The sequence below is a fragment of the Oenanthe melanoleuca genome, chromosome 7, assembly GCF_029582105.1.
Source record: "Oenanthe melanoleuca isolate GR-GAL-2019-014 chromosome 7, OMel1.0, whole genome shotgun sequence".
Classification (NCBI taxonomy): Eukaryota; Metazoa; Chordata; class Aves; order Passeriformes; family Muscicapidae; genus Oenanthe; species Oenanthe melanoleuca.
In genome coordinates this window covers 2,454,924-2,475,269 of record NC_079341.1, presented here as the reverse complement: position 1 = coordinate 2,475,269, position 20,346 = coordinate 2,454,924, and the positions used below count along the sequence as shown (strand labels likewise).

The 20,346-nt window shown below is 53.0% G+C and overlaps 1 protein-coding gene across 1 annotated transcript; it reads left to right on the top strand.

Moving 5' to 3' along the window:
* Positions 1–12,019: 12,019 nt before the first annotated feature.
* Positions 12,020–17,882, top strand: LOC130255276 (maestro heat-like repeat-containing protein family member 6). The gene is made up of 14 exons (XM_056495755.1): positions 12,020–12,551; positions 12,830–12,894; positions 13,009–13,646; positions 13,897–14,044; positions 14,253–14,443; positions 14,526–14,663; positions 14,941–15,055; positions 15,223–15,360; positions 15,593–15,769; positions 15,896–16,051; positions 16,210–16,311; positions 16,675–16,777; positions 17,053–17,109; positions 17,401–17,882. The coding sequence occupies exons 1-14, from the start codon at positions 12,434–12,436 to the stop codon at positions 17,562–17,564; spliced, it is 2,310 nt and encodes a 769-aa protein (XP_056351730.1). The 5' UTR covers positions 12,020–12,433; the 3' UTR covers positions 17,565–17,882.
* Positions 17,883–20,346: the final 2,464 nt, after the last annotated feature.

The window sequence follows — 20,346 nt, the reverse complement described above, 5'->3', positions numbered from 1 at the left end:
AGACCCGGTAATCCAGAAGAGGGCCCTCCGAGAGGGAGCGGGGCTCGTGGTAAGGTACGAGTTGGGGCTAGGGGCCCCGACCCGGGAAGGCTCCCATTTTCTCCAAGGAGGAGGCTCCTTGAGGCATCTTAGTAAGGAACAGGGAAACCCTGGGCTTCGAAGCTTGCACTCAGGGTGGGACCCGAGCGGGGTTGGTCTAACTGAGGTAGCCTGGAGGGTGGTTCCTCGGGCAGGGAGAGACGTCTCCCAGTAGAAGGGGGGGAACTAGGACCCTTAGGTGGTGGGTGAGGACCCCAGTGGACAAAGACTGTCAGCCGGAGACAAGCCGAAGGGCGGGGCCACCGGCTGACAGATTGCTCCTCTTTAGGCGAGGGGGGGGTTAGGTGTCCCACCTAAGGGGGAATAGGACCCAGGCTGGGGTTGTGTGCACGGCCAACCGGGAACCAGCTGGGGAAATTACCTCGTAGCGCGGGGACGGGGGCGGAGTCGCCAGCTAGGAGAGGCCCACCCACTCACTAGGAGGGGGTGTATCAGAGTATTAGAACTCGCCAAGTAGGGACAACCATTTTATTTGCTAAAAGTTTATCTGTTAAGTTGACATTGGTAATTGTTTTAGTAAAAATTTTCTCCGTGGTTTTATTTGCCAGTTCACTTTGTTGTATCAATTTAAAGTTTGTTTTCAATTCTAAAATTGAGTTTATTAAGGTGACGTTTTTGGGTGAGATAGCCACCAAAAGTCCCCAAACCGCCTTTTGAGTCAGGGCTGGAAATTTATCTGTTAACATTGGTAATTGTTTTTGTAATTTAAAAATTTATACAGATATACCTCTTGTGTTAGCTAAGTTCCCCTTTCTTGTTGGGTCCGTGCTTTTGTTAGAATTTTTCTCCGTGGTTTTATTTGCCAGTTCACTTTGTTGTGTCAGTTTAAAGTTTTCTTTTAATTTTAAAATTGAGCTTATTAAGGTGAGGTTTTGGGGTGAGGTGGCCACCAAAAGTCCCCAAACCACCTTTTAAGTCAGGAAAAGTGCTGTGAAAGCATAGTTGTTTGTGTAAAGCAGTGAAGCTGTGGTGCTAAGTAAAAATTTAGTTGTGGCATTGGTATTTAAAGTGTGTCGTCTAGTGTTAAAAAGCTAGAGCACGCCATCTTGTATTGGGGAGACGAAGGGTTACTATCTTAAGTTGTTGTGAGGTTATTTGTAATATTTGTTATCTTGTGTTGAGAGTGTGTTCTGACAATATCCGGAATATCCCGGAAGAAACAAAATAAAGCCGCCATACTGTGCTGGGAAAGTTCCCACGGGTTGTAAAAGTTAGATAGTTTCAGTTATAGTTCCCATGGTTTGATTTTTTTCCTACCATAGAGAAACATTTAAGTTCTTTAGTATTTATCCCAATCCCTCTGTCTAATTCTCCCCACCCTCGTTGTAACTTTTTCTCTATCAAGCTTGTAGTTTTATTTTTCTGGTTCATCCTTGTTACATTAGTAAGTAAATCTCAGTAGAAGACTATAAGAAATGGGTCAGTGCGTTAGCAAAAGAACTAGCAAGGAAAAGAAAGGGAGGACCTCAATGAAAAATATTCCTCCTAATAGTCCCTTAGGAGGAATGTTAGAAAACTGGGAAAAAAGTAAACAACTGAGGAAATTGGATAAAATTAAAATGATAAATTATTGTACAGAAATTTGGCCAAAAGAAATTATACAGGAAGGACCCATATATTGGCCTTGGTACGGTCCCGAGAAAGATGGATATGTGTAGCTCTAAATAAGTATGTGTATTTAAAAGAAGTAAAAAGTGAGGAAGAGCTACAATATGCAGCTTGTTGGCTCAATGAGAAAATCTGGAATAAAGAAGTTAAAATATGTAAAATGACAAAAGAAAAGAAGAAAGAAACAAAAATAGAATCCAAAAAAGAATGGGACCCTTTAGAGTGTCTTCCACCTCCTCCCTCTCCTGTTCCTCCAGTGATCCAACTTTACCCTCCTGTGCCCCAACCCCAGAGCCCCCAGCCCCATCTCTTTTCCAGCCTTTCCCTTCTCCGGCCCCATCTCTTTCTCAGCCTCTCCCTCCTCCGGCCCCACCTCTTTCTCAGCCTCTTCCCCTCGCTTCTATGCCTCAAACTTCTCAGTCTTATCCCTTGGTTCCTCCTCTATCCCAAATCTTGCTGCCTCAACTACTTCTTATACCTCAGGTCATTCCTGAAGATATACCTGTAAAAGAAAATATCCGAGCAGGGTCTGGCAATGTAAAATGCCAAGTGTGCCAACGCCGAGTAACTGAAAACCAAGAAGAAGCAACAAAGAGTGTAAGAAGCCATAACTATAACACTAGATACCAGGCAGGAAGAAGTATACAGGAAGGAGGTACAAGAAATCTGTTCCCATTAAGGGAAGTTCCAATGGGAGTTGCCCAAGGAGGTATTTGTTTTGTAAATGCCCCCTTGACAGCTTCTGAGGTATGGAATTTTAAAAAGGAAATCAAAAGTTTAGTAGAAGATCCAGTTGGAATAGCCAACCAGGTTGACCAGTTCTTGGGCCCAAGTGTGTACACATGGGAAGAGTTAAATTCGATATTGGGGATCCTTTTTACACCGGAAGAAGTTCAATTAATTCGCATAGCTGGGATAAAAATATGGGAAAGGGAAAATCGGCAAGGTCCCCCGGGAGAAGAAAAGATGCCTTTAAATCAGCCAAATTGGAATGCAAATGATGAGATTGGCCGGAGAAATATTAAAGACTACAGAACATTGTTAATAAAAGGTATTAAAGAAGCAGTACCTCGAACCAGTAATGCAAAATTAGCTTTTGATGGACACCAAGAAAAAGATGAGATCCCTAACTAGTGCCTGGTTAGCTAGATTAAAAAAAAACTTCCAACTGTATTCGAGTGTAGACCCAGAAAGTCCAGAAGGGCAAGTGCTAGTAAAGTTTCAGTTTGTCACGAAGTCGTGGACGGGTATAAGAAGGAAGTTAGAGAAGATGGAGGATTGGCAGGAAAAAGGGATAAATGAACTGTTAAAGGAAGCACAAAGGGTATACCTAAGACGAGAAGAAGAGAAAATAAAGTTGAAAGCTAGGATCATGGTTGCCATAGCACAGGAAAGCAGAAATGTAGAAAAAGGTGAACACAAAGGAGAGGTGGCAGAAAAAGAAAGAAAAGTGCAAAGAACCCCTAGAGAGCCTTTCAATGGAGAATGTTTCTATTGCAAAGAGAAAGGACATTACAAGAGAAATTGTCTGAAGTGGCATCAAGATCTGAAAGTTTGTAAGGAGACTGAACTCACCGAGATTGATGATTAGGGGTGTCAGGAGCTCTACCCTCTGGGAACAAAGTTAGATGAAGACGAAGTAGAGCCCTTGATAAATTTAGAAGTTGGACCCCAGAGGGAATCATTAGAATTTTTAACTGATACAGGAGCAGATTGGTCAAGTGTACTTACATTCCCAAAAGGTTGTCAATCAGATGGACTTACTTGTAAAGTAAAAGGGGTTAGTGGAGAACCCTTTAATGTCCCAGTCATAGAGAAGGTTACAGTAAGAGCAAACTTCAGGGAAGCAAAGGTTAACTTATTACATATACCATGGGCAGGTCGCAATCTATTAGGTTGGGACCTACAAGTGTAATTGGGGATAGGAGTGATTCCAGAAGGGAAGAAAATGGTAGCGAAAGTATTAGTGTTAAACGCCGAAGATGAAGAAAGAATAAACAATAAGATATGGGCAGAAGGGGGAGGAAGAAGCCTGTTGGAAATACCTCCAATAGAGGTAAAGATGAAACCAGGCGTTCCCCCAATAAGGATCAAGCAATACCCAATTTCGGCAGAAGGCAAACAAAGTCTAAAGCCTGTAATAGAAAATCTAATAAAAGATGGAATCCTAGAGCCATGCATGTCCCCACATAAAAATGTAAAAGGGGAACGGAAGATGCCAGACAGAAGACAAGTACTAAACAAAGCACTAACAAGAAAAATACTAAAGAATTTGCATGCCTCAACTCACTGGGGGACCCAAGCATTGTGTGACCATTTTATGAGGAGCTATGTGTGCATTGGGGTGTATGAAATTGCTAAAATAATAACACACGATTGCATAATGTGTCAAAGAGTAAACAGAAAAGTAATGCAACAACCGCCTCAAGTAGGTCGAGAACTGGCCATAAGACCCTTCCAAAACATACAAATAGATTTTACAGAGCTACCCCAAGTACAAAAATTTAAATATCTATTAGTGGTAGTGGACCATTTAATGCATTGGGTTGAGGCATATCCAACCACAAAAGCAACAGCAGAAATAGTCAGCAAAGTCCTGCTAGAACAGATAATACCCAGGTATGGAATAGTAAACACCATTGATTCGGATAGAGGGCCACATTTTACTGCAAAAGTTCTACAGCAAATAGCAATTGCCTTAAACATTAAGTGGAAACTCCATACCCCCTGGAGACCACAGAATTCAGGAAGGGTAGAACGAATGAATCAAACGTTAAAAATAGCCCTCACAAAATTAATAGAAAAAACAAAGATGAATTGGCTAAAGTGTCTTCCGTTGGCTCTAATGAGGATAAGAATGAAACCAAGGGCAGATATGGGAGTTTCCCCATATGAAATGATGTTTGGCCTACCTTTCCTGACCACTTTGAGTAATGCTGGGACATATGAAGAAGGAGAGCAAAGTGTAAAGAAATACATACAAACAATAACGAAGACCCTAGAAGAGTCAAGACAAAAAGGCTATCTTCCTCAGTCCACTCCTATTGATTTTAAAATCCATCTGTACCAACCTGGAGACTGGATATTAGTAAAATCATGGAAAGAACAGCCGTTAGTTCCCAAATGGGAAGGTCCATTTCAAGTTTTATTAACCACTGAGACTGCAGTTGGAACTCAGGAACGAGGGTGGACCCATGCGACTAGAGTGAAAGGTCCCGTTTCCCCACCTTTAGAGTCATCCTCTGTTCCCGCTGAGTGGACAACTACTAAAGTGACTGATACTAAACTAGTACTAAGGAAGAAACCTCCAAAAAAAATATCCCCAAATAGAACATAAAGATTAAATGAAGTATGCTGGAACTCCTTTTAGTAGTGTTCAAGAGAGTTATAATTTAAAAGTATTAAAAGTTGTAAAGGTATTTATTAAAAGTTTAAAATGTTAAAGTAAGTCTTAACTTTAAAAAGATTTTAAATTGTACAATGTTTTAGTATAAAAGTAATATAGGTATTTACTAAGAATCTCTGGTATCTTTTGTTAACAGGTCTAAAGAAAGAAGATAGAGCATTCCCCCACACTTTTAGTGATTCGACCCCAAAATAAGAAAAAAAGCAAGTTGGTACAAAGAGGGAAGGAGATTCCTGCAATCGGATAATAGCTGGTAAGCTCATCTCTAAAGAAGGAGAGAAAGAAAGAAAGGAAAAAGGTGGGGGGCAAGGCTGGACCGGAACATAGTCCCACCAGTGAGTCCCGGATCCTCTACTAGGTTGTAGAGGGAAGACATGATTGGGAAGGCCACCGGTACCGGACCCCCATTAATGACATTCCTCTTGCTAATAAACATCGGGAAAGGAATTGCTGGTTTGTGTGACAGATGTTATTATCCGTTGTACGCAGGGGAAACTCCAACGGCCGTCCTCAGAATTCACACTAACCCAGACCCTACTTGTATCAACTTTGCCTTGTTAACCACTTGTATCGAGGACGGAAAAACCTATTGGCTAGCAGAAAATATAGGAAGTTTTAAAGAAAAATTGCTGGGGAAATGCCCTACGAAAGAAAAATGGATATGCTCAGAAAATAAACCGAAAGAGCAAAGAACAAATAATGCAGTGTATGAACTAGACTTAATCAAGGAAAGAGAAATAACTGGGGTAATCAAAAGGGGTCCAGAAATCCCAATGGTGGGTGGGAAAAATTTGTTTTTAGACCTAGCCCAAAAGATAAGCCATGAGTTTAATATATCCAACTGTTGGATTTGTGGAGATACCCAGATGGCTGAAGTTTGGCCATGGGAAGGAATCCCCTTAAGTCCCCAGAATATCCTTAGACTGCTAAGTGAAGAAAAGCCCGGACCAGATAACAGACCGGAGGAAGAAGTGTGGAGCCTAAGATCAGAAGTGATTGGGAAAGAATGTATCTGGAAAAGAACTCCAGAGTACACTGTATACCTCGGTGAAATAAACTGTAAAAGGTACTATGTATTAAATAACACCCACCAGGGGTGGATCCCTAAACCCCCAAATTTGTATTGGTCAAAATCACAGAAATTAGTATGTGCTTATATTGACAGGGAAAAGCTGAATGAATGTATTACTCAGACCCCAAATCCCTTCCTTGATGCTCCCCAAATATCAAAATTTTGGACACCTGTCTAAAATCTGAAAAACCCCAGTACTGGAGAGCCCCAAAACGGCTTTATTGGTTATGTGGACGGGCAGCTTATATAGTTCTCCCAAAGGGCTGGGCAGGGAGTTGCACCTTGGGGATTATCCAGCCATCATTCTTCCTTCTCCCCTGGACTGAAGGGCAACATCTTGGGGTACCCCTTTATGATGAATTAATGAGAAGAAAAAGAGAAGTACAAATTGGAGGCACCCAAACCTGGGGAGAGGAAGAGTGGCCACCCGAAAGAATCATAGCTACTTATGGCCCGGCCACTTGGGCTCAAGATGGGTCATGGGGATACCGAACACCTATATATATGTTAAACAGGATTATTCGTTTACAGGCCTTGCTAGAAATTATCTCTAACCAATCTACCTACACCATAGACCTCCTTAATGCACAGGCCAGACAAATGAGAACCATGATATATCAAAACCGATTGGCCTTAGATTATCTATTAGCAGCAAAAGGAGGTGTCTGCGGAAAATTTAATTCTTCAGAGTGTTGTGTTGAAATTGATGATCACAGCGAAGTAATCACAAATATAACAACTAATATCCGAAAACTAACCCATGTTCCTGTTCAAAGGTGGACCCCCTTGCTAAAAACAAACTGGTGGGATTGGTGGGATACTTTTGTAAAAGGAGGGTGGTGAAAAAAATGTACTTGTAATTGCAGGAGGTGCTCTAATCAGTGTTGTTCTTCTTCCCTGCATAATACCTTGCCTAATCCGAGTCGTCACCAAAACAGTGCTAAACTCCCTTGAAGTAAGCCTAAAAACTGGACTAAACAGTAAAAAGACTGAAAGCATCCTACTGATGCAAGAAAACCCCAGCCCGGAAGCTGCTGCCGAGACCTATGAACGATACCAGAAATTCCGAAAAATTGACAAAATTAATGAAGAGACTGTTTAAAGACAGAATAAGACTAATTAAGTTGATGCGGGCTTAAGCCCGATCAAAGTTTTAGAGGGGGAATTGTTAAGAATAAGTTAAAGTTCTGGGGTGGGCTTGGGGTTTGTTGACTAATAATTCGTAAACTGAAGTTTAAGTAATGGTTTGTAAGATGTTGATAAGTTATGTGTTTAATGTTGTTGGGGAATTGCAGGGAGTGGGCAGGGTCAGAGGGTAGCCTATTGTTGTAGAGTGGGTGTTGTAATGGGGGTGGCTCTGTTGCGAGGGAGGGCCGATGGACGGTTAATTGACAGGTCTGGCTAGAACTTTCTGGAAAAGTGATGTCATCTAGTGAGCGCACCAGCCTGATCAGAGATTTGACGGTCCTCCAACATATCGGGGCCTCCAGCGAAGAAGGGACCAATCTTCAAAGAGATCGAAGAATGACATCACCTGCCCTATAAAAGGACAGTTCGGGGCTCCGAGCCCTGCCTTCCGACGGTGCCTGTCACCTGAGTGAACGCCACTTGTCTCATTGTAATCTTTTTGTAACTTTCTGGCTTGCCGTGTGGAACTCTGGCTTATCTGGAGTCCCTCGGCGCTGCTGCCGCCCTCTCGCAGCCGTGCCCTTGGGCGGCAGCGTGCGGCAAGGGCCCGGGCTGAGCCCTGCCGGGCCACGAGGGCCAGTGGCCACAGGGCTGGCAGCGCCGCTGGCAGGGAGCTGTGCCGCTGGGCAGAGCCGTGACAGGGTCTGTGTTCCCAGGGATGGCCAAGCGGTACCTGAGGGGGACGAAGAAAGAGCTGCAGGTGCTCAGTGAGGGTGAGTGAGGGCAGCGGGCTGTCAGCGGGGCTGGCAGGAGGAGCTGCAATCCCTGCCCCGGCTGCGGAGGGCTCTGCTCCCTGTGCGGACGGAGGGCAGCGAGGGCAGAGCACAGAGAGATTTCAGGGGCACGTGGGAGATTTGTGGCCAGCAGCTTTGGGCTGATCTTTGTGATCCCTGCTCCCTCCTGGCCATGACTACAGCGGGCTGGGATCACCCTGACACGGGGATCTCCTCGTGTCCCTGCAGACCTGGGATCTGACCGTGGCTCTGTTTCTTTCTCTTCCAGTCCTCAAACACATTAGAAAGGGTACCAGCCTTGCCATCAGAAGCCAGACTCGAAACTCTGTGCATCCTCAGAGCAGTACAGAGGCCTCCGATCTCCATGTTCCAGAGGCTGTGAGATCAGCTCCACAGGGCATGAAAAGCACGGCCCGGTCTCTTGGGTCTCGGCTGCCTGCACTGCTGGAGATCTAGTGAGAGCTGACTTGGGAGGCTCTGTCTGCTGGGACCTCCTGCGCCAGTGGCATTTTCTTCAAGATTGTTCATGTCTTCTTTTTGTTTTACTTTATTATAGAAATATAGGATGTGTTAGAATAGACAGACTCAGAGGATCTTTCATTTGCTGCCCAGGGTCTGCAGGGCACTGGAGAAGAGGGGGAGGAGGGTGCCTGTGCTCAGCAAGCTGCCCAGGCGTGCAGTGCTGCAGGGAAAATGGCCAGAAGCCCCTTGGCCTTTGGTGGTTGTGCTGAAGCCTTTGTGCTGCCGACAGAGCGGGTGGGCAGGGGCTGGAGCTGCGGGGATCCCTGCGAGACCAGTGCCTGGAGATGGCCACGACCCCTGTCCCAGCCAGGAACCGCCATGGGTGCTCTCCTGCCGGGGTGTTCCTGGCTGGATTGCTGAGGGCTCTGAGGTGCCCCTTGATCCAGCACCATAAGCAGCTCCAGGGCAGCCGCCTTGTTCCTGGCACCTGCCTGTTCTGGACCTTCCCAAAAGAAGAAGCAGGGGCTGTTTTGCAGCCATGCCCAAGAGACTGGAAGGGTGCCCTCCCTCTGATCCACTTGCTTGGCTTTCTGACTGGCTCTGAGGCAGGGGCTGCCATTCCTCACTTGTGGGGACCAGATCCGCACCCAGGATCCCGGCACTGCCTGGCAGCGCTCCGGACACTGGCACGGTCACGCGCCCGAGTCTCGGGCACTGTGCTGCTGCTTCATTTGCTCTCTGGAACACCCAAAGCTCTCTGTGAAGCCCTGGTGCTCTCTGGTTCTGCCCTCTTCCTGACCCTGTGCAGGGATGGAGCATTGCTGTGCTTTCAGGAAGCGATTCTTGAACCCTTCCAGCATTCTAATTTGCTTTGCCCTCCATGAGTGCTTGCCACGGAATCCCTCCCAGCTGGGTTCAGAGCATACTCAGGTTGGCTCTTCTAAAACCCAGGGGCTTCAGGGTGCTCAGCAAGACCTTGGACTCCACAGTGTTGTGGAACTGGAGCTTCAGCACAGAGATCTTTCCAGCCTGATCTACCCTCGTTCCTCTGCGTCTCTGCTCAAAACACGGCACAGAAGAGAACGGCAGGAGGGGCCTGTGAGTCCCAGGGCTCTGGATTTGTGCTGCTTTAGCTCCACAGAGATGCAGGCAACGTGAAGAAGCCAAACTGTTTATTGATGAAAGGCAAAGAAAAGGGATGAGCTGGGAAGGAAAAAAAGGAGATGGGCAGGGTCTGCGGGCTGGAGGCAGAGAGGGCTGAGGAGGGAGACAGCTGAAGGCACAAGAGCTGTGACAATCATCAGCCCTGCCTGGAGCTCCAGCAGCACAGAGAGGTGGTGTCTCCTGGTGTATTCAGTGTCTCCTGGTTTGTTCTTGGGACACTGGTTCCCTAGATCCTGAAGATGATTCTAATTCTTTACCTCTGTGGGGAAACTGGGTTTAATTTTCCCAGTTAGAGCATGATGGGCTGGCATCTTGCCTCTGGGCTTGAGGGGCTGGAAGAGGGTGGAACAGAGCCACGGACACACCCTGGATCTATGGGGACCCAAGGAGACTCCAATGCAGGGCAATCCCAGCCCTCTGTAGACATGGCCAGGAGAGAGCAGGGACCACTGGGATCAGCCCGAAGCTGCTGGCCACAAATCCCCCACGTGCCCCTGAAATCTCTCTGTGCTCTGCCCTCGCTGCCCCCCCCGTCCGCACAGGGAGCAGAGCCCTCCGCAGCCGGGGCAGGGATTGCAGCTCCTCCTGCCAGCCCCGCTGACAGCCCGCTGCCCTCACTCACCCTCACAGATGAGCTGGAGCTCTTCCTTCTTCCCCCTCAGGTACCACTTGGCCATCCCTGGGAACACAGAGCCTGTCACTGCCCCAGGGACACAGCTCCCTGCCAAAACCACACATGCTGCCTTCAAGCTGACTGCAAATCCAGCTTAGACCTCTCACCTTCCAGACAGCTCCTTCCCAAGGCTCCCACCAACACCAACCCCCCTAAACAGCTGCACAGAAGCCCTCAACAGCCCGCCAGGACCCCCACCTGTCCCCATCCCTCTGCAGAGCTTTCCCAGCCTCCAGCAGAGCCCCTGGTGCCCTGCAGGTGCCATGGGATGGCACTCAGGAGGATCTGCTCCAAGGCCTTTCCTGGTAGCAAGCTCAGGCTGCCAGGCCTTTGGTTCCTGGATCATCCTTCCCACCAACCCTTCCTGTGCACGGCTGTCACATTTGCACATTAATGCTCAGCTTGGACTTCTGCACTCAGGGCTTCCCCTCCCTACCCCACCCCATCCTTGCAGCCCTCCTTTGCATTCTGTCTATTGGCTTAGTATCTTTTTATATTGTGGTGTCCAAAACTGCACCTGTGAGCTTCCAGCACTTTTCTTGGCTGCTCCTTCAGGGTGCTGGCACCATAATCAGAGACACAGAACAGCTTCTCTTTCCAGAGTTATCCCTATCCTCTGCGCTTCCACACCTCTGACTTGATGTTTACTTGGGAAATTCCCTGTTTCTGGCCATACATTGCCATACTCAGCAGGCACCCAGCTGTGTTTGGACATGAGCTGCCATAGCCAGGCACGCAGCAACTGGGGCACAGAATGTCAGGCTGGGCAGAGTGTTTATTTCCAGAACTCCAGAGTGTCAGAAAATCACAGGGAAGCATGACAGTATCTGTGTGCAATCTAGTTGTCCTGGGAAACTCAGCTGCTGATGGGGTTCTGGTTCTCCTGCCAATCTCTTCCATGAAAAAATTAATTCCAGGAAGGAGCAACATCATCTGACAGACACCAAGTGTTGCCAGCAGTTGCTCCAGGTGCTCCTGCATCCAGGCCCTGTAGGAAGGAGCACAGCCCCCAGTGCACGTGGCTTTGGCTCCCTCTGGCACAGAAGCCCCCGGGGCACAGGTCTCTGGGGCAGGAGCCGGGCACCAGCGCTGCCAGGGCTCGGGGGTGGCAGGTCTGCTTGGGCAGGGACTCTGCCACACCTGCTGATTTCAGTGCTCGCAGGGCCCAGGGGTCAGAGCAGCATTCGTGCCCTGGCCCACACGTTCCTTGTCTGTGTCACAGCCGCGGGTTTAGGACGGCCACCAGCCGGGACGTGTCCCAAGGAGGCCGAGCCAGCTCCTGTGCAAGGCCCCGCGCCCTTCCCGCTGCGGCTGCGTCGGAGCCCTGGGGGCTCCTTCTGCTGCCCTGAGCCCGCAGAGCAGGGCAGCGTTTGCTGATGGTTGGAGCCCTTCCTAAAGATCCTCTCAGGCTGTCTTAGACACTTGGGGTGAGGGATTCCTTCCAGCCTGGGCCACTTTGGGTGGGCTGGGAGCAGCCCCAGGGCCGGTGGCAGTGTGTGCAAGGGCCCTTTGTGACACGGTGCAGCATGGTCACCATGGCATGGAACAGGACAGGGTGTCAAAGGACCCTTTGTGACGTGTGGTGATATAAGAGCTGGCAGTGACACGGCCACGGCACAGTGCTCGGAGCACGCGACGGGACAGGACGGGACAGAGCGGTGCCGTGAGGAGCCCCCGCACAGCGCACTCCTTCCTGTCTGACCCGGAGCTTTTCTGAGTGTTACTCCTGCAGGTGACCTCGTGGAAAGACTGCGGGACTTGGTGGCCCGTGGCCTTCCCGAGGCTTCTCTTTTGCAGGAAAAGTCGCAGCCAGACCGTGGGACTTGCTGACCTGAATTGTTTACGAGGAGTCTCCTGTCCCTGTGACAGGAGCCCTCAAGACCAGAGTGCAGGACTTGCTGTTCTGCAGCCTTTCTGAGGCTTCTCTGTCGTGCTTGTCTTAAAGATACAGCCGCACGACTTGTTGCCTCAGAGCTTTCTCGAGGCATCTCTCTCTCTTCAAGGCACCCTCGAGGCCAGACTCTGCCATGGTGGGCAAACTTCTCCACCTGCTCGAAGTGTTCAGGGCAAAAGAAAAGGAAGACCCTGGAGTTTCCCCACAACAACAACCTGAAGAACTGCACCCTTTCCAGCCAATGCAGGATGGTGAGTGGCACAGTTGAGACAGAGTGTGGATGGCTGCTACAAGCTTGGCCCCATCCCATCCCATCCCATCCCATCCCATCCCATCCCATCCCATCCCATCCCATCCCGTCCCCTTGGGGACATGTCCAGACACAGGACAGAAGAGGGGCCAGGCACACCCCGTGCTCCATCCCCTGGGGCATCCCGGGGCTGTCCCTGCCTGGGGAGCGCAGGGCTGGGCTCTGTTCTCCGGCCTCTCCCGCAGCCCCTCAGCCCTGGCTGCGCTCGCTCTTTGCCAGGTGCAGCCATGGACCGCACACAAGAGCAGGACCCCACCCGTGGCCGCTTCCGCAGAACAGCGCAGGTACCTGCAGCCATCCCCACCTGGGCTGGGCCTGCTGTCACTGCTCAGCCCAGCACAGTGCTTGGAGCACTCCATGGGACTTGCCCCTCTTCCCTGTCCGTTTCTTTCCTGCAGATGTTCCAGAAGTTTGTGCCTGTTTGGCGTAGAAAGACCAGCACAACAACAGAGGGCACAGCCGAGCCTGACTCCAGCCTGACTGAGCTCCAGGCAGAGCCTCATGTCAGCCCAGATTTGCCCGAGCGATCAGAAGAGTCTGACTCTGCAAGGAGTGATGACAGGGCACAGGCTGACATGGCAGTGACTGAGGACGTGGGCATGAAAATTGCTGACACTGGAGACACTCAGGGCATCACAAATACTGACACCACTCCCAATCTGAGACAGGAACTCATAGCAGACTATTTCAAAGACCCTTGTGCTTCTTCTCAGCAGCACTTAAGCAGCCTGTGGCCAGGGCTCGAGGCCTCCCAGGATTGTGTGCCCACTCAGGCCATGGTCACTGGGCCCCCTCAGGCTTTGAGGCCAGCACAGCGCAGCAGGAAGGGAAGCAGTTCTCGGGGGAAGCTTGGAAAGCGCTCCAAGTCTTCGCCATGCCTCCCCCAGGTGCCAGCCATGGTGAAAAGCATTCACCAGAGAGTGACATCCCAGGGCACTTTAGATGCCAGGCTGCGCACTGACATTCTGAGGCTGGCTGGAGAACACCCTGCTGACGTGGTGCTGACCCTCCTGCGCTGTGCCCCAACGTGTGACAGGTACGGGGCCCACGGGCCTTGAGAGCTCAGGGCTCAGCAGCCTTTAGGGCCCATCGCCCTGTACAGCCTGTCCTGTGGGGTCTGCAGGAAAGGTGGAGAGCTCCAGGACCCTCAGGCCCCTCTGTTTCCTGAGCCTGCTGCCACTGCCAGGCTCCCTCCCTGCCTCTCAGGGCACTGGGGCTCTGTCACAGCTGCACAGGACATGGTACTGTGACTGAGACCCCCCTGACACCGAGCTCCAACCCCACAGAGCTGCTGCAATGATTTGGAGAGCCATAGGCTCATCAGGACCAGCAGTGGAGAAGGTGCTGCCAAGTCTGCTCTGTGTGATGGAGGACTGGCCTCTGCACAGCATGTTCACCTCGGATGGAGACAACAAAAATGTTTTTGCCCTGGCTGTGAGTTTCTGGAACTGGCCCTTGCTCCCCCCCAGGTCACCTCTCCAGCAGCTCTCCATCCTCTCTGTGCCTCGGGTGCTGGGCTGAAACCTGGGCTAGGGACAGGCTCAGGGGGCACCAGGCCCGCTGCTCCCCCTGCCTCTCCCCTCGGGCCCTGCCCCATGGGCACCTCGGCACTGAGCGCTGCCTGGGGCTGCTTCTTTCACAGGCAACTCTGGTGCTCTGGGTGATGGTCCAGGTGCCTGAAAGCCAGGAGGCAATGATCCTTTATTCCTCCCGCCTGTTTGTGGCTCTGCTCTTCCATGTTGTCATCACCACACAGCAGATGCCACCAGAGGAAGTTGATAACTTTTGGAGAGTGTGCCAGGAGCAACACCACTTTTCCAGCAAGCCCAACAGGTCCCAGCCCTCCAGTCCTTCCCATGCCCTGGTGGCCTGCACCAGTGCTCCCAGTGTGACCTGGACTTTGCTCTGCACACAGGTTTGCACTGCAGACACTGAGGTCCCTGCTCTGCCGACTACAGTGTGACAATGTGGTGATGGCCATGGAGTGCAAGCGTGGCTGGGACACGCTGCTGTGTGCTGACACCCAGCACTATGCTGTGGGTCTGCTGGCCAGGTGAGACCCCCATTGCCCCTCTGTCCCCAACATTTTTGCTGTGTGCCCCGGGGTGCCCCACACAGTACCTGTGCTCATGGGCCAGAGGGCCTTGTCACCGAGGGACAGATAAGCAGTTTGGAAAAGGCTGGGAGAGGAGGTGCCCAAAAGCAGCCAAATTTTAGAGCACCCACATCCCCTCCAGGGTGGTGGGAAAAGACCAGATATCTGTCGGTCAGTCTTGGGAGTGGTTTGCCTCCCCTGCCTCAGAGTCTTGGTTACTTTTCCAACCTTGCAGGGAGATGCGCCATTTCTCCCTCTCCTTCTGTTCTGGGATTGCACGCCGCCTGCTTGGGCAGCTCAACAGGGAAGAGCCACGCTGGGACCTGCCTTTCCTGGCATTCCTTGTGGAGGTGAGCCTGATGGCCAGCGCTGCCTCCCTGAGCTGCCTCCCAGCTCTCTGTCCTCTCGTAGCCACAGCTGCCTGGGACGGTGCCCGTGCCCTGTGCTGCTGTCTGGGCCCGGCCCTGTGCGCTTCTGGGCTCCTGTGTGTCCCCTGTCACTGCCCTGTGCCTTTCAGGTCCTCGAGTGCCTGGATTTGAGTGAATGTGGTGACAGCATCCTTGAGATCATGTCAAGGTTCCTGCGGAGCAATTCCAGGGAGAGGCGTCGCCTGGCGCTCAGAGGCCTTGTGCTGCTCAGCAAGGATCCCTCACTGGTGAGAAGGGGGCAGCGGCCGAAGCTGCGCTGGGGAAAGCAGCCCCTCGGGCTGGCTGGGCTTCAGGAGCTGAGGCAGATGCTCCCAGCTCTCCTGCCTCACCTCCCTGAGCTCTTTGGGACAGGCCTTTGGCCGCTGGGCCCTGCGGCAGCAGGGTGAGGTTGCAGTGCCAGGGCGGTGTTGGCGCTGCAGCCGTTCATGGCTTCACAGCACAGCCTTGTCTTCCACACAGGCCAGAAAAATGTGTAGCCTGTCTCAAAGCCTCCAGGAGCTGCTGGGTAATGCAGATAGAGAGGTGGTTGGCATGACCCTCCGTGTGTTCACCAGTGTACTCCAGAACAAAGACATCCTGATATCCAGCACCACTGCCCCGAAGCTGGCTGAGGCACTCCTGGAGCTTTTTGACAATGTAAGGCTCTGCATTCTCAGCCACGGTCTCAGCTGCTGCTCAGAAACGTTGTACCCTGTGGATTATTTGGGCCATGGTTCAAGGGGGCTGGAAGAGTTGGTGCTGATGTTTTTTCCTTTCCCCTAGGACAACAGCCATGTGCAGGTGCTCTCCTTTGAGCTTTTCTGCAAGGTGATGGAATTGGTAGTAGATGAGGGAAAAAAGGCCCTTAAGTCAGTTGTGTGCCAGAGCCTACTCCCACTATTCATCCACTGCCACAATGAGAAACGGTGTGTGGCCGAGGTGAGGAATCGTGGGGTGCCCGTGTCCCCCTGGGAGGAGCTCGGCTGCCTCCTGCCCTGGTGCCTGGCAGGCTGCAGCCTCCTCCAGGCCTTGGCACAGGGACGCGCGTCCTGTGCCCTGAACTGCGGGGACATCTCCACATCTCTGCTGCTCTCCAGGCCGCTCGGGAAGCGCTGCATTGTACGGCCAAACTCCTGAGGAGGAGGAATCTTGAAAATCTGGTGAAGACAGCGCAGCTGTGGAAGTTCGCCGAGTGCCTGGTAAGGACGGCCTGGAAGCGCCAGGCTCAGGCTGGAGCAGCCCCCTGAGCGCGGCGCTCACTGTGTGCGCTCGGCAGCTGCGGCCCTGCCCAGCGCTGCACGCAGGGGCCGCACGGGCTCTTCTCCAGGCTCCTGCGGCCCCGAGCCGGCTGCCCACGGAGCCCCGGCCCAGCGGGGCTGCGGGCCGGGCCGGCACCGCGGCTCCCCGGGCACAGCCGGCCCTGTGCCCCTGCAGAGCCCGGCCCAGCGGCTGCTGGCCGCGCTCAGGGCTGTGCGGGCAGGGGAGGCCGGGGCCGGGCGCGGGCAGCGCCTGCCAAAGGGCCGGAGCCCGCCCCGACCCTTCCCTCCCGCCGCTCTCTGCAGCTGGCAGAGGACAGGAGCCGAGCGGCCGAGCACCTGCGCCAGGCCCTGCGGTACCTGCGGAGCCCACAGGAGCCCCTGCGAGAGGCGGCCGTCAGGTTTATCGGTGAGCCCGGGCTCCCTCCCCGCCCCGCCGCAGCTCGGCCCCAGCCCCGCCTGCTGCCCCGGCAGCTTCTGCCATCCGGGCCCGGCGCCGTGGAGCCCCGGCTGCCCTCGGCGCTGCTGCCGCCCTCTCGCAGCCGTGCCCTTGGGCGGCAGCGTGCGGCAAGGGCCCGGGCTGAGCCCTGCCGGGCCACGAGGGCCAGTGGCCACAGGGCTGGCAGCGCCGCTGGCAGGGAGCTGTGCCGCTGGGCAGAGCCGTGACAGGGTCTGTGTTCCCAGGGATGGCCGGGGCACTCATGAGGGGCAAGAAGGACGAGCTGCAGGTGCTCAGAGAGGGTGAGTGAGGGCAGCGGGCTGTGAGCGGGGCTGGCAGGAGGAGCTGCAATCCCTGCCCCGGCTGCGGAGGGCTCTGCTCCCTGTGCGGACGGGAGGCGGCGTGGGCAGAGCACAGAGAGATTTCAGGGATGCAGGCGGGAGGATTCGTGGCCAGCAACTTGCAGCTCATTTCGCTGGCCCTTCCTCTATTGCAGGCATGGCAAGAGCTGTCTGGGATGGCCCTGGCAGGGTCTCCTTTGATTCCCACAGATCTGGGTTCTGACCGTGGCTCTGTTTTTCTCTGTCTTCCAGCCCTTCAAGCCCTGAGAAGAGATGACAGCCCTTCCAAGACAAACATAGTTGTTCAACAGCTATTCAGTGAAAGAGCTGCTGCAGAACCAAGCTCATCTGCAGGCTCAGAAGAACCAGCATCCCATTTAGACCTCCAGATGCCATGGAAGATGAGGCTGCCTTGAGACCAGAAGAGACCAGCTGGAGCTCCAGGCACAGCTGAGCCTTTGGAAGTTCGCATGGCTTCAGCCCTCTCCCCACTTGTAGATAGATATCACCGTCCAGCCTTCAGACACTGCTTATCTTCTCTCCACTATTCCTCCCTTTTGACTGCTCCTTCCTTCCATCCCTCAGACTGTGCCCATCCCTTTTTTCCCTTCCATCTTACTCCTCCCTTTTGGCAGACCCCTCCCTTCAACCCTCAGATGCTACCCATTCCCTTTTTTTCCTTCCCAGCTCATCCCTTTGCTTTGGCTTCCACCAATAAACAGTTTGGCTTCTTCACTTTGTCTGCATCTCTGTGGAGCTAAAGCAGCACAAATCCAGAGCCCTGGGACTCACAGGCCCCTCCTGCCGTTCTCTTCTGCGCCGAGTTTTGAGCAGAGACGCAGAGGAACGAGGGCAGATCAGGCTGGAAAGGTCTCTGTGCTGAAGCTCCAGTTCCAAAACACTGTGGAGTCCAAGGTCTTGCTGAACACCCTGAAGCCCCTGGGTTTTAGAAGAGCCAACCTAAGTATGCTCTGAACGCAGCTGGGAGGGATTCCATGGCAAGCACTCATGGAGGGTAAAGGAGCTTGGAATGCTGGAAGGGTTCAAGAATCGTTTCCTGAAAGCACAGCAATGCTCCATCCCTGCACAGGGTCAGGAAGAGGGCAGAACCAGAGAGCACCAGGGCTTCACAGAGAGCTTTGGGTGTTCCAGAGAGCAAATGAAGCAGCAGCACAGTGCCCGAGACTCGGGCGCGTGACCGTGCCAGTGTCCGGAGCGCTGCCAGGCAGTGCCGGGATCCTGGGTGCGGATCTGGTCCCCACAAGTGAGGAATGGCAGCCCCTGCCTCAGAGCCAGTCAGAAAGCCAAGCAAATGGGACCAGAGGGAGGGCACCCTTCCAGTCTCTTGGGCATGGCTGCAAAACAGCCCCTGATTCTTCTTCTTCTTTCTCCACTTGTGCTGGTGGCAGAGCCAGCCAGGTTGTGCTCTGTGTGCCAAAGCCTGTTCAGAGCGAGCATGAAAAGTGCTGCGTGCCCAGCGCAGAGTCCTGGAAGGTGCTGGAAAGAGCATCCTGTGGGAGCAGGGCCTGGTCTCTGGCTGGGAACAGCCTGGTTTTGCTGCTGTGACCGCAGGCAGGAGTGTAGGCAGGTGAAGAGGCAGCAGGCAGCTTGTGTTTGCAGAGGGCCTGGGGCTGCACATCTGAACCTGCACCTGGAAACACACCTGGGGAAACACAAGCTGGAGCTGGAGTGCCTGTTCTGGAAGGCCGAGAAGTAATTCAGCCTTGCCAGCATTTCTTAAGAAACTGTTGGTATTCTCAAGGAAAGCTACATATTTGGGGAAATACCTTTGGAGAAAAGGAGCTTAGTTCTTAAGGAAAGGGCTTCCTAAGGAGCTCCCAGTGAGGTAAATACAAGTGTCCCCCTCTGGCTTTCTGTGGTCCTTTCAGTCCTTGAGGCCTGCTGCCCTTGGCAGAGGGGCAGGGGATGGCAGAAGGCTGTGAAGAGCAGCTTTGGCATCTGCCTGGACCTGCAGAGACCAAGCTAAGCACCTGCAGCAGGGTGTGTTCCTGCCTGGGGAGCGCAGGGCTGGGCTCTGTTCTCCGGCCTCTCCCGCAGCCCCTCAGCCCTGGCTGCGCTCGCTCTTTGCCAGGTGCAGCCATGGACCGCACACAAGAGCAGGACCCCACCCGTGGCCGCTTCCGCAGAACAGCGCAGGTACCTGCAGCCATCCCCACCTGGGCTGGGCCTGCTGTCACTGCTCAGCCCAGCACAGTGCTTGGAGCACTCCATGGAACATCCCTCTCTTCCTGCCATTCTCATACAGCTGGTTTGCAAATTCATCAAGAGAATTCATGAGGAAGGGAACAGCGCCATGGGCACTGCGGTCAGAGCGTACCCACACATCTTCAAAACCAACACCAGTGCTGCCCTGCTGGATATGCTTGTAGAAGAGGGTTTGCCCAGTCCAAAGCAAGTAAGCAGCCTGTGGCCAGGGTTTGATCCTTCCAGGAATTGTCTGGCCTCCCAAACCACTGGAGCCTGCTGGTCCCTGTCAGCCTTTGAGGCCATCACAGTGTGGTGGGAAGGGAAGCACTTCTCTGGAGAAGCTGGGGACATTACTGCCTCTGGCACATTTCCAAGTCTCCCCGTGCCTGCTTCAGGTGCCTGCCATGGTGAGGTTCATCCACCAGTGGCTCATGGCCAATGAGTCTGATGGGCACAGGCTGGACAGGACCCTGCTGGATCTCACCGAGGCACTGCCCACTGATGTGGTGATGACTCTCCTGCGTGTGGCCCCATCGTGTGACAGGTATGGGGCCCGCCTGCCCAGAGGGCTCAGGGCTCACCAGCCCATCTCCCTGTACAGCCTGTTCCAGGTGTCTGACCAACAGAGAGTTGAGGGGGATGAAGAAAGAGCTGCAGGTGCTCAGTGAGGGTGAGTGAGGGCAGCGGGCTGTGAGCGGGGCTGGCAGGAGGAGCTGCAATCCCTGCCCCAGCTGCGGAGGGCTCTGCTCCCTGTGCGGACGGGGGGCAGCGAGGGCAGAGCACAGAGAGATTTCAGGGGCACGTGGGGGATTCTTGGCCAGCAGCTTCGGGCTGATCCCGGTGGTCCCTGCTCTCTCATGGCCATGGCTACAAGCGGGCTGGGATCACCCTGACACGGGGATCTCCTCGTGTCCCTGCAGACCTGGGATCTGACCGTGACTCTGATCCTTTCACTTCCAGCCCTCGAAGATATGGCAGATAACACCAGCC

What these genes read in the sequence shown, in the direction of transcription:
- LOC130255276 (XM_056495755.1), top strand. Translation starts at nt 12,434, where the DNA reads ATGGTGGGCAAACTTCTCCACCTGCTCGAAGTGTTCAGGGCAAAAGAA. An exon ending in AAAATGTTTTTGCCCTGGCT is followed by an intron (nt 14,045 to 14,252) that starts GTGAGTTTCTGG and finishes CTTCTTTCACAG; the next exon opens with GCAACTCTGGTGCTCTGGGT. An exon ending in TCCTGGAGCTTTTTGACAAT is followed by an intron (nt 15,770 to 15,895) that starts GTAAGGCTCTGC and finishes CCTTTCCCCTAG; the next exon opens with GACAACAGCCATGTGCAGGT.